A 15,843-nucleotide genomic window follows, 5' to 3' on the forward strand; every position below is an offset into this window, starting at 1 on the left:
CCACCAAATATTTACATATTTTCCCCACACCTGCTGCGGTCCGTACTCTTCCATTCAGCAGTTAATCCTCCTTCTTGGGCTACAGCTGTGGAAAACTACCATTGATGGTGTCGAATGGATGCACTAAAATAACAACTGTGTGATGTGTCATTTTTAGGGAGATGTCTGCTGATGTGCTCACAGTTAAGGTCACATTACAGTAAATGGCAGCTAGCTAAACAAACTTGGCCTTGGAAATATGTATATTAGAAGCAAAAGCTTACCACACCACCAAAATAGATACAGCTGAAACCAAAAGTTTACATACACGAATAAAAACTTTTTTCTCTCTCTTCTGTGTTTAAATCAGTTAGAATTACCAAAATCAAACACCCAAAACCTAATGGAATTGTTTACGTATATAGTAGTCTGATTTGCCTGTTTTTAATATTCAAAAATTAATAAATTCAAATATATATATATATATATATATATATATATATATATATATATATAAATTATATATGCACATCAAGAAAAAATGCATTTAATATTGCATTACTTTGTGAGTGTCAGTTCTTGTGACACAATTATCTCACATGTGTGTCAGGTATTTGAGGACAGTGAGCTTTTTTATTTTTACAGCAAGTTAAATGGAAACCCAGTAATTGGGCCACATGTCAGTGATTCAAATGGGAATTAGGGCAATAATATGCTGCCTGCCAAATGATTTTCTCTCTGCCATAAATGTTTTATTTAAATCAAAATAAATAAAATGTTCATTTCTGTAAAGTCGGGTTACATGCAGGAAAGTAACTGATTTAAATGAAATTTAATTCGATGTACAATCATAAAACGTTGCCCTGTGCTTACCAATGTCTCTACGTGTCTGGACTTTGAATACTTGTCTGGAGATTGATTCTTCTAGATTAATATCCCAGGGAGGGCTGTAGTGAATTGTGACAAATCTCTACATCTGATGCCGTTACAAAACTCCTCCAGACCAAGATAAGACACTTCACGTTTGTCTTATCTCCACCGTCACACAGTCCAGTACAGACATGCAGGTTACACTCTCACCAGTTGAAATGGTGAAAGGTTATTGATTTTGAGGTACTTTACAACACAAGCACACACTATGTCCTCTGTAAGGAAAATTTGCCCACCTTCATTCTCTAAGCCCGTTGTTCAGATATAAATCCCAGTAGCTGTTTTCATAACACAGCGGTTTACAGTTGACACAGGAGCACGTTTTACGGTCCAACAGGTCAAACGGATGAGAGCATTTTACAAACAAAAACAAGCCAGAACCTTGAAGGATTTATTTTTATTTTTGCCATATTTACAGCCAGTTTTAGACCATGACAAGTGAGAGTTCACATGATCATTTTAATCTGAGCAAACAATTTACAGTAAAATGATAGACATGTGTTTGTTTTGTGCTTTTACAGTGAAAATTAGGATTTTTATTTCAGAAGAACTATAGGGCAGGTTTATGACAGCATTTCTCATGGCATTGGTACATCATAAATAAAAAAGAAAATTCAAAATGCTTCACCTTACATTCTGGTATCTATTTAGATTTCATTCGAGTTCAACAGGCACTCTGTTCAGCCACAAAACCAGCCTATTTGGAAACAATGTGAAAACATGATACATAGAAAAAGTTAACCCTTTATGCAGAATTCCTGGTTAAAAAAGTTAACAGAATGTGAACTGAATTTTTTAAAAACTGTTTACTTTATGCAACATGCCTAAATACATGGGTTATGTTTACAACGCGATTAAAAAACAGACATTGAACATAAAACAGTAACATTCTGTAAGGAACCAAACGCAGTAGTGCAAATCAACATCAAAAACACAAACGTTGCCAGGCATGTGGTTGCAATGTTCTCATCCCCTATTTAAAGAGACTGTGAACACAGGAAACATAACAATAAAATGGATTTTCTAATTGTTTAATCTTGTTTCATTATCTCTGCTTTTAATTAAAACAAGTTGAAGTTGATACTCTCCAAATGGGCAAAATCCAAGCTGAATAAGTCTTACTTATCTAAGATTAAATACAAATACAAAATATTGCAAATAGAGTTTGCTCACCCCATCAAATCCTTGCAGTTGGGTGATTCAGCCACTTTTACAGCCACAGGTGAACACAATCCCGGACCCAGGCCTGCAGACTGCTTCTTTCAACATTTGTGAAAGAATAGGTCGCTTCAAGGTGTACAGTCAATCCGAGTGTGATATTTTCTCTCTACTAAATACTCATCAGTCAGCTGTTATTGGTGTTATACAAAAATGGCCATGATGTGGCAAGTCTTGTAATCAAAGAGAGGGGATAGCAGACGCTGAAGGTCATAGTTTCTGCAGAGACAGTCACTACAGACCTCCAAATATCATGTGGCCTAAAGATTAGCTCAAAAACCTCATTTAGAGAGCTTTGTGAAGTGGGTCTCCATGAACAATCAGCTGCACCCATGTGTTACAGAACCAAAGATGATGAAAAACCTCAGTAGTGGTGGTGTGAAGCAAGCCAACACCAGACTCTAGAGCAGTGAAGACCTGTGCTTTGGAGTTATGAATCCACTCAACCCAGCAGAACAGCTCTGATATAAATTAAGCCAGGTATTCTCCAAAAGTAGTGTTTGACTTCAGCAATGCAATATGGGAAGAATGGTCTAAAATACCTTAAAATCATATCTAAACCTTGTGTAAAGTCTTCCCAGATGATCTGAAGCTGCTACAGATGCAAAGGGTGCTCTGAAATCATTTTAAACCCCATGGATTAGGAATAGGAAGACAATTTCAAATGTCTGCAAACGGAGGTGAGCAAATACTTTTTGCAACATAGTGTTTTTAAGTCTAAGCAGAAAACTGGCATCTTAAAAGAAATGCATTAGAAAGAAATTTGATGTATTTTATTTCCCATGTCCAATCTAAAGTGGAATCTGTGCATGTATTTTGTTAGTATCTGTTCAGTCTATAAAAACATGAATGTGGAAGGAAGCAAAGTGAAAATTTTACTTCAAGGTTTGCCCTGTCTGCTGTCTGCAGTTTGCTCTCACCTACAAACTAACTATGGTACTGTTAATTTGTCTTATAGATCTTTTTCAAATGTGGATTTTCTAGATTAGAAAATGCTGATGTGTAGTTATCAGTACAATGCAGGCACATCATAGTACACAATACACTACAAGTAATAGTTCACATAGCAACTGAGGCCAGAAAGAGAAAAGACTGACATAAAGAAATGTTAGTGTATTTGGATTTTTAAAAATACCAGAACAATTAAGACAGAGCTTGGAAAGGCCTTAAAGATACAGCAGCTACGAGGTAAAAAGAAAGAGAGATGAAGGCATCTTTCACTTTGCTACATATGACACAATTATATCTTCAAAAACCTGCAGCAAGAGAGAGCAGTTTGTTTTAGTGGTGCTCTCACATAAAATCTTTCTTCCCAACACATTGCATCTTAAAAATGTTCAAATTTTGCCACTGAAGTTGTAGAAGCACTCTACATTTTGAGCTTTAAAAAGTGCATTTTTTCAGTTACTCTGATTTATGCTTTATTATTAAGTCAGAGAGAGTGATCATCTTTCTTAACATAAATTACATCACTGAAAAAATAACAAAGTCAATTAAATGCTTCATCATGGTCCAATAATTCAATATGAATCCCAAATCAGGTCCTGCAACAGGCAGCGACAACTTCCAATGAAAACAGCTTCTGTAACAGAACAGCCACTTGTTGTTTTACATTTTCAACCCGGAAAGTATCCCACTTTGAAAATCATATGACAGAGTTGTTCTCCTTTTGACTGGGGAACAACATGAGAAATCAGCTGGTTATGCATAAAATAAGGGAGGAAGTGTCAACTTGCTAGACATCTCTCTCTGTCACCCCCTGTATGCACACAAACAAATGTTGGAAAGTAAAACACAGATTTTAAAGATGTATGCAAAATCTGCGTGATCCTTTCCATGCAAGAAATAAGCAATAATTGACTCCATTAATCTATTTATTTCATCTTTATAAAAAAAATAACAAAACAAGTCTGACTGTACAAATGACAAAATACAGATGAGGGAGTAATTGCAAGCCTTACATATCCTGGTATGAAGTTAAAGTGGATTTTTATGTCAATATTGGTTCTCCATAATAAACAGGACATTTTTGCTGAAGCCTGTGCAGGACTCTCCAACAGCAAAAATATGCTGTCATGGTGGTAACAATGGTAATGCTTGGGCTTTTGTGTGTTTTTATGCAGTGCTGAGGTCTGTGGATTTGTTGGGTGGGGAAGGCTTTTCATTTTCAAAGCTTTGCAACATTTAAAGAAACAGGGAACAATAAAACATAATGGCTCAGGCTATTACTGTGTTTAGGACAGCAGTGGCTCTTTGTTGGTTGCATTACTGGCTGTCACAGTTCTCGGGATCAAAGATCACTTATTGTTTGAGGTAAAATAACAGCTAGTTGAAGCTTTAAAACTATCCCAATAATTTTTTTATTGGTGGAGACAGGGCTGAAGAATTGTGCATGATTTGTTTCATTCTGTTACAGCTTACTGTTCACCAGTCTCTGCATAGAATAGTAGATTTTGTTTGAAAATGAATCATTTTCTTTGGCAACATTTTGACACTACTCATTCGTCTTTGTATGACATTTTGAAAGTTGCATCTTGCTGTTTTGTTTACAGTCTATCTCTCAGGCTGCTGGTTAAAACCAGTTCAAACTGTCTGAAGCCAGTCTGAGCCAGTGAAATGCTCCTGTGGTGTGTTATATTAGCATTGATCCATGAACACCATCCCTGCTAAGGAAAATTATCCCCACAGCATAACATTGCTACCACTATGTATACCTTCAAGGTATGCATACCTTGAAGGTATACATACATACATACAGGTTGCTGTAGTGCGTAGCTGTAAAGTGCAATCCGCAGGCTGGAGTTTAATATTTGAGTGGAAATGTATGTGATAAACTCATTACAGAACAGGGTCATCTTGTGACTAAAATAGAAAAAACAACATGGGCCTCACTTTACCTGCACATTCAAGGTCTTGTCCTTCTCATAATCATTGCTCCACAATCATTGATTTTGGCCTGAAAAATAGAAAAACAAAGACAGTGAGAACTTCTAAAAGCAGGGCAATGCACCATAAACCTGAGCCAGATGTGTATCCACATTGTAACATATGCCAGGATTCAGAAGCTTATGGTCCTGTACCTCACAGAGTTTTTAATTGGCCCCTGTGGGACTGACTGCTGCTCTTGCTGTCGCCGCTCCTGCTCCATCCTGCTCGTCCACACGAACACATAGAAACAGCTTTTATAAGCATTTCTCATGGTGCCCACTTTTGTAAGAATCCAGAGACAATTGTATGCAACAGATACATTAAAGTAAAACCCTTAAGCAAAGGTTTGAATGCTATCAAGTTTGATTATCATGCATGAGGGTTATTGTGTTGTTATTTAAATCACATAAAATAAATCTGCATTTTTACCTTTCCCTTCGGGCTTTAATCCTTTCTTCATCATATCTGAAACAAGTAGAGCACAGTTACAACCTTTAAATCTAAGAATAGGAGTAAGCCTATTAAACCTATTATTTAAACAGATCAGCGGGGAGTTTCTTTTAGGTATTGTACATTTACATTAATCATTATTTTACAGCTGCAGTGACTGCTGTTTGTTTTCCTTCACCTCCATCTAGTGGTCATATGTACTTACTGCATCACACACTCGGGAACATGGACGTGCTCCATGGGAACAATCTCTGCAAGTTCATCCAAATTGTGGACGTACTGGATCTTATTCATAAACTTCACACTGCGGAAAGTGACAGAAGGAAACAGAAGAGTTACAGCAAATAACAGCAATATGACACATTACTTACCACTTGTGTTTTTGTATTGGATCACTTTTATTTATCCTGATAGTCCCTAAGTTGGTTTTAATTTGGTCTAGCTTCAGAACTAAATCAGAATTAAATCAGAATTAAAGCTCGACTTAGTTTCAATCAAGCTTTGATTGAAACTAAATCGAATCCACACACTGACACTTAAAGTTAGTGTGTGAATTTGCTGACTAGTTGATGCTTCTCCCTTATAACAACCTGAACCTAACCTTCTAGTATTTAAGATAAATCCACATATTCATCAGCTTGTGTAAATGAATCTCAATTGATGCAGAACAACATCAAAAACATATTTTATGTCCACATCAAACCATAAAGCACCCCTGTATAATATGCTCAACATTTTTGGCCGAACAATAAATTACAGGTGCTTGTACTGGGGTCTTAAAAAAGAAAATGGAAAAAATATGGAGGTCGAAATAGCCTGACATGCACTGAAGGTTTCCAAAGAGGATCCAGCAACCTGTATCCTATGTGATGTTAATTTGTTTAACATAATCAAGATGGAGAACAAGTATTTGATAATCTATAGTTCAAAATCAATACTTAGACTGGTCAAAATTTCGTTTGGGGTTTATTTTCTATTTTTGAAATACTAAATGAAAAAGAAGAAACTCGCCCAGAGCAGCATGTGCTAGACCTGCCAGTAGGTATAGAGAAGAACATCAACACATTAGATAGAGGATGAGGTGTGGCAACACCTCAACCTGGAGGATGTCATCCACAGGAGGATGTCCTATCCACCGAGCAGCCTGAAGTTTGCAAGCTTCCAAACACACAAATACTGAATGCTTAAAGCTGCAGGGTGAAAAATGACACCCCTAGCAAAGGGAGACACTGCAGGATTTTCTGAACCTCAAATAATCCTTCGATTGAGCACTGATGATATAAATAAGCCCATTGTTGTCTTTCAGGATGGAGGTATTCAGAGATTGCCTTGTTGCTGTTACCTGATGAAAGGCCTGGATATCGCCAAAACTGTGCGTATAAACCATGTAGGATGAGCGATGACCAGAGACTTGAGGTTCTTCCTCAACCTGCCATTGTAAAAATTAAAACAGAGTGAATTAAAGGTTGTGTTTTCCAAATAGAAGTGAACATTCAACCAAAACTAGTAGACACAGAAGACACTGAACGCTAATAACTGGTTTTCCAACCCCTTCCTGTTCTAAATGCAGCTGTGAGTCACCTTCAGCTTATTGATGGACAGCATGACAGCTTCTATTGCTCTCTGTCAAATGTGTCATTATCAGCATCACACATTTCTCTCTGACCTTGGGGGAAAAAATCATTGGTTTTAAAGAGCAGAGCATCCCTAATGCAGCTTTCAGAATAAGAATTAAAAATCCGAGTCACTACAGAGTGTTAGTCTTTTTACTATATTTCTCATTTACTTACCTTCTGTCAATCATTTGGTAGCATTTTTTCAGCCAGCTGATTCCAGGCATCTTACTCCGAGGGGTGGCTCCATTCATGTAAATGATCAAGTAGTCTTCGGCCACCAGCATCTCAAGACTGCTGACCACATATCTGCAGGTGGAAGGGGTGAGAATTTACTTTATGCTTACAAATTTACAATATTAAAAAAATCTGATCTGATCTAACGAACAAACGTACAGAAAGAGGTTTTCCATGATATAGTGGTAGTCTGGACAGCTGCTGTCAGGCAGGTAACAAGCAGAGAACACAATGATGGCATTGAGGCCTTCTCCATAATAACCTGATGAGAGAAGCAAAGAATAAATCTTCTGAGTTTTCTGAAGTAGACATAATATCTTTAAATCAAATGTCCAAACATTGTCCAGCTGACACTGACCTCCGTGTGTGATGACCCGGAGGTACGGTTTGATGATCTGCATATCGATACGGTGCTCCTGTTCTCCGATAATCACAGTTCTCCACAGTCGCCCATTGTTTGCATTCCCATCCTCAGCCGGCGCTCCGGAGCCTCCACCCGGACCCGCCTTGGCTGAAGCCACCGGCGTGTCATCTGGACAGGAGACAGTCTGGGGTTTGAGTGAATTGCTTTGGCCAAAGTAGAAATCTGAAGCATTATGTCCCTTTTATTTGGCTCTTTGGATACCAGACAATTTAGGATGACCCAGCTCTTAAAACAAAAGGATATTTACTTTAAATTCACATGAGCACAAAAAGTGAGCACATGTAGAAGCCTTAAAGAATTTGTCTTTTTTTTTTCATTCTAACAGAATGAACAGTGACAACCAAAACACAATGGGGTAGTTATGTGGAGATTTTTTGTGCAGGATTTCAACAAAAACTAAGCTTTTCAGAAAGCTTACAAATGTTCTGAAAAAATTTGTATGCATTTGGGTTGATGAAATACAGAACCTGAGATGATCAGCTTCCATTAATAAACACAATTGCTGATGGCAGATTTTGCCATGGACATAAAATTAGACTAAAATCATGGAAATAAAGAGGAAAAACATGAAAAGTACAAATAGATGGACTCAAAATAAAATTTGCTTAGTTGCCTTGTGTTTGCGCAGTCACCAGAAGAATATGTACATGGAAGGTAATTTTTAGGAGTGTAGTTGTAGATTGAATAATTTTTTAAAAACTCACTATAACATGTTCTCTAGGTGTGCTTTTGCTGAAAGGTGTGGGTAGCGGCTTTAAATTTGTAGCATATCAATTTAGACAAAGATTTAGAGCCTCTTTATTAATCATATCTGACTCCAGAATGGTAGGTCCAGGGTTTTTGATCAAGAAGTCAGCTGATATAACAAGATGCCTTTCATTTGTTCACTTTGAAAGGATTTAGTTTTTAGAGCAATTGGTTGCAAAACGTAGCTCACAATATGGAGATAATTTTCTGAAAAGATGTAGCTTTGTTTTCTAAATCATTGACCTTTCTTTTTCTGATTAAAAACTGTATAAATTTACTACCTACCTTCCCACTCAAGGTCATTGCCGTTGGTAATGAACTCCAGTGAATCTGTTTCATCTGGCGTATCAATGTCATCGACATTGATGTCCAGGTCATCTGGGGTGTCCAGGAAATCATCTGATAGCAGAGAACCTTCACTTTGATCCAAAGACAGATTCATCTCAGGGGCCACCAGGGTGCGGCGTTTTCGGTGAGACGAACCCACGCCACCTCCTCCTCCAGGTGGGCTCATGTGTAAGGAATTAGGAGGAGCTTCAGCAATAAATTAAAAAGCAAGACTCCTTTTATGACAGATTCAAGCAGTATTACATCAATATTAGCCAGTGATAGTTCTGTACTTACAGACTCTGTTGTCTGTGAGTCCACAGGAGGGGTCCATATCTTCGTACTCTGGAAGAGGCCTGGAGGGAAAACAGGCCTTATTAAGTTTGGCACACCAGTGTTATATAACAGGACTCATTATAGCAGGAACTGTTGTGCTTAAAGTGATGTTTAATGAACTAGTCAAAGTGGGGATCTTGCTGCTAATCTGGGAAAAGAGGAGTAAGCAGACGGGCAAAAGTGCTTATTAAAGTCTTGCTTTGGAGACTAGAAGATTACAGAGCTGCCATGGACTTCAGAGGACAAAAGAGAGGGAGTAGAGGTAAAGAAGATAAGAAAGGGAAGATGAAAAAAATATCTTTGCATACAAAAAGGGCCCATCTTTATTTCCCTTCAAGATATTTACTGTAAAAACAGAGAAGCACCTCATTTTAAAATCTGCTTCTTTTTGTTGCACATGCCTACCGTTGGTATTAAACAAGCAAAATAATGCAAACTTTTCCTGTTTTGGAAAAGTACTTTCTCATATTTTGTCAAACTAAAACCACAAGCTTTTATGCATACCATTGGGATTTTTATACAACAGATGAAAGCAAAGTAGCGCATAACGCTGCAAATCAAATGTTAATGGATCCATGGCTGTCTTAATACTTTATCAACAAATAAATGTTCGAAAAATGTTGCCTGCCTTTGTATTCAGCCACTTTTAGGGGGGTAACCCAAAACACAATCTAATTTAACCAAATTAATTCAGAACTCAAATAATTTGTGATTTAATCACACCATAAATGCATCTGTTCCTCCAGCAGAACATCAGCAATATGTAGCCAGAGCTAAATTCAATTAGGAACCTGTGGTAAGACTTGCTGTTGATGGATACTTTACCATACAATCTGAGGAATTTTATAAAGAATGGAAAAAAATGTTAGAGTGTAGATGTATTAAGTTAGTGGACATAACTTGTAGGTGTAATGCAATACAAGCAGGTTCCTCTTTGAAGCTTTTGACTCAGAAGGGCAGAAAACAAATAAACTTCACATTCATCATATTTTTATTTGCAAATACTTTTGAAAACCACATATATTCTTCCTTCATTTTCACAATTACATACTACCTTGTGTTGGTCAGTTATTTCAGATCTCAATAAAAATAAAAATTAGGCTTTATGGCTATAACATGACAACACGTGAAAAAGTTTTGTTTTGCAAGGGGCAGCATAAAAATGTGTTTTTATAATACCTGCTGGGCTGTTCTACAGATTTGATTTTAGTGCACTGTCATAAAAAAACAGTTCTTATGTACATTGTGTGACTGCATGTGGTTCCCACAAGCCCAAAACACACAGACTGCAGTTCAGAGAAGCAGGCTTGAGGCTGACTCCATACTCCCTGAGGACTCATGCAGCGATTACTGGTGCAATGCCTCCTTTGTCCAAAATAAAGCCTTTCTGCACAAATGAGGGCTCACTCCAGGATATTTTATAATTTTTAACAAGAGGAACAATCTTATCTTTTCTTCATCTTCGTGGCTGCATCATCACCAGTATATGAACTCAAATAACAAATGAAGCTTACCTGCAGGAGAGAGAACGATGCAGCTTTTGTCAGAGCTGATTCAGTTAAGCTTTTTGACCTCACAAACATCTATATTAGGTTCGCTTGCTCATTCCCCTTCCGACCAGCTTGTGGGGAAAAAAAATATTAAAGCAGAGCATCTATCTGTGCTATCTAACTGCTGTCAATGCCTGTATCTCTGGCCAAAAGCTGCAACCATTTTCCTAGGGTGGTGTTGTTGATCATTCACTGCTGATGCATCACATGACGTAGGCTCAGACCATTTACAGACGGAGCTGCACCTGCTCCCCTGCTTCCTGCCTTCCTATTTGATGAGGAATAAGGAAGGAGGGAGGAGTAGGAAGCCCAGGATTGATTTCCACCACAGAAATCTTGCTACTTCATTTTCTCCCAACAAGCTCCGCATTCCAGCCTGCACACAACGACTAACCATTTCTTTTCTACTTTTATGTTATTGTAGCTAGCAGGAAATTACAAAAGACTCTTTGCTGTTGGATCATTTATGTCTTGAGGATATAACTGTATATCTTTGCTTTATACACTCCTTTGTAACATCCCATAAAGAAAACTGCACTTTCACTATTTTCTACTCTTATTTCCTTTTTTCCCTTGAAATAATTCCCTCCACCTTTCTCCCTTCCTATTCATCTACTGTAAGACAGATTTGTAGAGTGCAAGACCAATAGATTCTCCCAGCTATTGAGCAGTACTTCTCCACAGCTCCTCCAGAGTTACCAAGGGAGTCTTGCAGCTTGTCTCATTCAAGTTCTCCAAGCCCAGCTTTTTAGTTCAGGTGGATGACTTTGTCTTGGTAAGGTTGCAGTTTTGCCATACCTTTCCCGTTTTATGGATGTTTTGGAAGATGTTCAAAGCTTCAAATATTGTTTTATACTCTAATTGATTTACTGTTGTCTAAAGTTTTATTTCTAAACTCTCTGCTGTGTTTATGATGCTGTTTGTTTTCTAATGTTCTCCCACAAAACTGTAGAGCCTTCACAGAGCAGCAGTGTTCAAACTGAGGTTAAATTACATGTAGACTCAATTTATGAGTTGAATAACTTGGCAGAGCATTTGGTTATTTTGTATAACGGTATCAGGGAAAGGGGGTTTAAATACAAATGCATGCCACACATTTTAAATTTGTATTTGGAAAAAGGTTTTTACCTCAAAATTGAGTTGCATTGCTTTGTCTCATAAAATGGCAATAAAATACATTAAAGTTTGTAGTTTCAACATGTGAAAATGTGAGGGAAGCAGTTAGAGGGATTTGAACCCCATTTCAAGTCACTTATGGATCACTAAATATAACTGGACACAAGACAGCTAAATCTACACAAGCAAAGTAAATTTTTTTTCTTTTTTTAAAAAGAGTATGCTTGCAAAAATTATGATAGATATTTACATATTGTCCAGACATGTTCATCTTGAAATAAAATATTGTTACATAGCTTGAATCTGTCAATGTAAATCTTTGTGCATATTTCTCACATCAGTATAAGTTTTATGAAATAATACTAAATAGTAGGTACAAGGATCTAACCTGGGGAAGTCTTCATCCTGCCACTCGTCTTTTACTTCCATGTGCTCCATTCGTAGAGTTGCTTCCGTTGTGCCCATCCCTCAGAGGGAAGAACACGGATCTGGACAAGTGTGGAAAAATGTCTATTAATCAACAACATTTATGTTTCATGTTAAGATAAAAATTACTGCTAGGCTAGAGTAACATCTTGTCCTAAAGGAGGGATTTTGATCAAATAATTAACTCTCTTTCAGTACAATTTAAAGACTGAAACCATTACAGATCACATGGTTTTCAAACCCTTGCCCACAGAAGCGCATGTGAGACCCATGTGACAGACTGAGAAAGAGCCCGTTTTCTGGGCTCAGCTCCCCTCAAAGTCAAACATTACGGACAAATTTCCTTCAATGTGGAATTTAAGAGGCCAGTGTGGAGCACCATGTTCTGGCTTAATCCTCCTTCTTCGCTCCCTAATCCTTCCACACTTCTACCTTTTGATCTCCATTAACACTGGAGGCTTTATACTACAGAAATAACATTCATTCATCCGTCCACTAAAAAAATATGTGACATTCTGATGAAATACAAGGGGAAATACGGAGACTGATAACTGACTGCACAATAGGCGATGACAACAATAAGTCTTCTACTGCTTTGAATTTATTAAATCCAACAATGATATCAAGAAATATGAAAGTGACACACCAGACTTCTATGCAAAACCAGTCTGTATACCTGGTGGAAGTTATCTAACCTTGTGTTAATGGATTTGGGGAAAATGTTGCAACAATTAAACACAGAGAAATATTGCCACAGATTGGAATGAAAAATCAAATGCTCCTGACTCTGTGTCAAAATCCATCAAAAGTGACTCATCTGCTGTAGTGTTTACTAATACCAGTTTCATTCTTGCACCTCTTGTCATCTCATCAACCCAATTATAAAAAAGGCTGAATTAGTTATTTTATTTCCCTTCGTTGTGGTGTTCTGTAAAATCCAGCAATAAATGCACACTTTCTTTTCCACAGTTTATTTATTGTCAGGTCAGTTTAATTTAATGTAAAACATACATCACTGGATAGTTTTTAAAGCACTGCTTACTAATGACCTTTTAACGCATTTTCTGGGTGCACTGGAGCTAAATAATATTATGTTCTCTTGATTTTAAATCCATTATTTCTGAGGAGTTTCTGCAGTTCGGCAGATCATTTTAAAATCCTCAGTCAAGGTAATATTTAGGAACAGAGAGCTTGAGTGTCGTGAAGTTTAGCAAAGACATAAAGCAGATGTAGGAACTGTACCATGAGCTGACCAGAGCAGATGAGTGCATTCCCCTCAATGGTTCATTACACTAATGTTAGTCAAGGAAATTGCAACATATAGGATTCAATCTACAAGAGAGATCGGCATCCCTTTAAATGTGTAAAAAAAAAAAAAACCCACAACACCAATATACATTAAAAAAAACATAACAAAGACACTTCTCAAAAATACACAGTAAGGTTGGATATGCATTTTTAATATGAATATGATCATGGTGTTTTTGGCACCAGTACTTGTGAATAAAGGTAATCTGGATCTCCACAGATCTATAATCATGAAGAATGAAGCAAAATTATAGGATGCACCATTAAATCACATTTGGAAGTAACATAGATATAATATTTAATCATATTGACTATTTAAGAAACACAGTGAATATAAATTGATGTTGATCTTAAGACAATGAAAAAAATGTTTGCTTGTACAATTATGCACAAAATGTATGTGTTAGTTAAAGATGCAACACTTCAGTCATTTCTTTCATCAAAATTCAATACAATCATAGTTGCTATGCATCAACTTTACAATAAAATGGCTCCACTCCCTTTGTAGGTCACCCCAAACCGAACATCCCATGAAAATAAATATTTAAATAATTTTAGATATTAATAAAACAATCTACTATCTGTATTATCAGTACCAGAAGTCTGACCTGTGCAGCAAGCAGAATTTAAAAATGTTAAATAAAGCGTGTGTATTTGAGTAATGTGTTTACTCACATGAACGGTGAGAGATCCAAATCTCCCTCAGGTCTATGTCTGAGTGTCTTTTTCCTCCTTGGTCACAGATGCAAGGATTTCAGGCAAGAATCTCCCATATCAACTGAGAAGCATGGGTCAGTCTGTCTTTCATTAATTTATATGCATATACACTCATGCAAAGTAGACACAGTCCTACAGTGTCCTAAGTGTCAGCAATTAGCAGGCAGCAGGTGTCTGAAGACAGGGGAGACCTCTGTTGTGGATCACCCCTCCTCTCCTCCTGCTCCGGCCACCTTTGTTGGAGAGAGATTGGCCGTGACGAATGAGCCCACAGCCCGCTTCTCAACCCACCAAGACACAAAATTCCTTTAATGGGAATGCATCTGCTCTGGCACCATGGTCGTTCTCTCTAGCTTCCATTTTTGTCCTCATGTGTATTCATGTACAACCTCACAATTTTTATCAGTTCCAAATCGTTTCCCTTTAAATAAAATCCTCCACGGCACCAGTGTAATTGTTCCTACAGTAACTTGGGGGAAATGAGCTTTGGTCTCCGTATCCTTTACTCTGCTGGATAATCCTGCAGTTGTTTTCTGTCGTCCTCTATGTGGCTGCTGTTCCCTGGCAACAGCATCTCTCTCTCTCGCTACCCAAACCCTTTCCCCTCCCTTCCTGTCTCCTTGCCCCAATCTCTTTCACACGGCACACCACGGTTCTTCATATAACATGAAGTATGCAGTACATTACCTCACTTTCAGCCAGCCAATCATCTCACAGCTCCAGTTGTCCCGCATAGTGACTTTTCCATTTTGAATTTGGGAAAAAATGTAGAAGAGGTAGTGTCTTCCCTTTTTTCATTATATGCTGTTTCATAGTAAATTGAAATGAACAAAACATCTCTGATGACATGTTATTACCAAATAATCATAACCATAGTCATAATGATTAGCAGTGCTTTTTACCTTTTATCTTTGTGGATTGACATGACATGTCATATGTCAAATAATAACAATTATTATGATTATGATATTCGTAATCATAATACATAGCTTCCCTTTTCGTCTTTGTGGATTGACATGACATGTTATATGTCAAATAGTGACAAAAACAACAACAACTATTATTATTATTATTATTATTATTATTATTATTATTATTATTATTAAGCATTTTCTATGAAAGAATGCAGAATATAAATGCTAAAAAAAAACAAAATAATGAACATGAAACTGATTTTTATTTTTAGCTCATTCGTATTCTAAGAATACTACTTGTATGAATAAATAAAAAATAAATAAATAAATAATAATAAACCAAAACAATTTACCGTATTTATTCCGTTCAGATTTACCAACTGGGGCAAGTGCACTTCCAAGTACTTCCGTCTTTGCTCAATTACCAGTGGAAGAGCACTTAAACGTCGAAAATAATCTTTTAAAACCACTTGCTAATTATTTTTTTCTTTAAGTTATCCGTATTTATGTCTCTGTAATGTGTTTACCGTGCACATGTCAGAGATAAATCTATTTTTAGGTCCTATTTGAGCGTCATTCTCGCAGGAGCAGAGAGGGTGGGGAACTATCTTGATGTTGAGTTC

The 15,843-nt window shown here is 37.1% G+C and overlaps 1 protein-coding gene across 4 annotated transcripts; it reads right to left on the reverse strand.

The window, feature by feature from the left end:
- Positions 1 to 1,287: 1,287 nt before the first annotated feature.
- On the reverse strand, positions 1,288 to 14,892 carry LOC102217762 (caytaxin). 4 transcript variants are annotated; one of them, XM_023340154.1, is made up of 13 exons: positions 14,265 to 14,892; positions 12,244 to 12,343; positions 9,151 to 9,209; positions 8,812 to 9,060; positions 7,714 to 7,887; positions 7,515 to 7,617; positions 7,296 to 7,427; positions 6,848 to 6,934; positions 5,711 to 5,809; positions 5,485 to 5,520; positions 5,208 to 5,276; positions 5,025 to 5,083; positions 1,288 to 3,709 (listed from the first exon to the last, which is right to left on the reverse strand). In XM_023340154.1, exons 2-12 carry the CDS (start codon positions 12,318 to 12,320, stop codon positions 5,056 to 5,058), a joined length of 1,113 nt encoding a protein of 370 aa, XP_023195922.1. In that variant the 5' UTR covers positions 12,321 to 12,343; positions 14,265 to 14,892; the 3' UTR covers positions 1,288 to 3,709; positions 5,025 to 5,055. The 4 variants fall into 4 exon arrangements, with proteins under 4 accessions (XP_023195922.1, XP_005800578.1, XP_014324823.1 ...); XM_005800521.2 differs by having other exon boundaries at positions 1,288 to 3,886; positions 14,265 to 14,891; XM_014469337.2 differs by having other exon boundaries at positions 1,288 to 5,083; positions 14,265 to 14,891.
- Positions 14,893 to 15,843: the final 951 nt, after the last annotated feature.

This window comes from Xiphophorus maculatus, chromosome 9 (genome assembly GCF_002775205.1).
Source record: "Xiphophorus maculatus strain JP 163 A chromosome 9, X_maculatus-5.0-male, whole genome shotgun sequence".
Lineage (NCBI taxonomy): Eukaryota > Metazoa > Chordata > Actinopteri > Cyprinodontiformes > Poeciliidae > Xiphophorus > Xiphophorus maculatus.

Coding starts and splice junctions, on each gene's coding strand:
- LOC102217762 (XM_023340154.1), bottom strand. CDS start 12,320: ATGGGCACAACGGAAGCAACTCTACGAATGGAGCACATGGAAGTAAAA. Junction 6,935..7,295: donor TACCAAATGATTGACAGAAG/GTAAGTAAATGA, acceptor TTACAATGGCAG/GTTGAGGAAGAACCTCAAGT. Junction 5,084..5,207: donor CCAATTAAAAACTCTGTGAG/GTACAGGACCAT, acceptor TCTATTTTTCAG/GCCAAAATCAATGATTGTGG.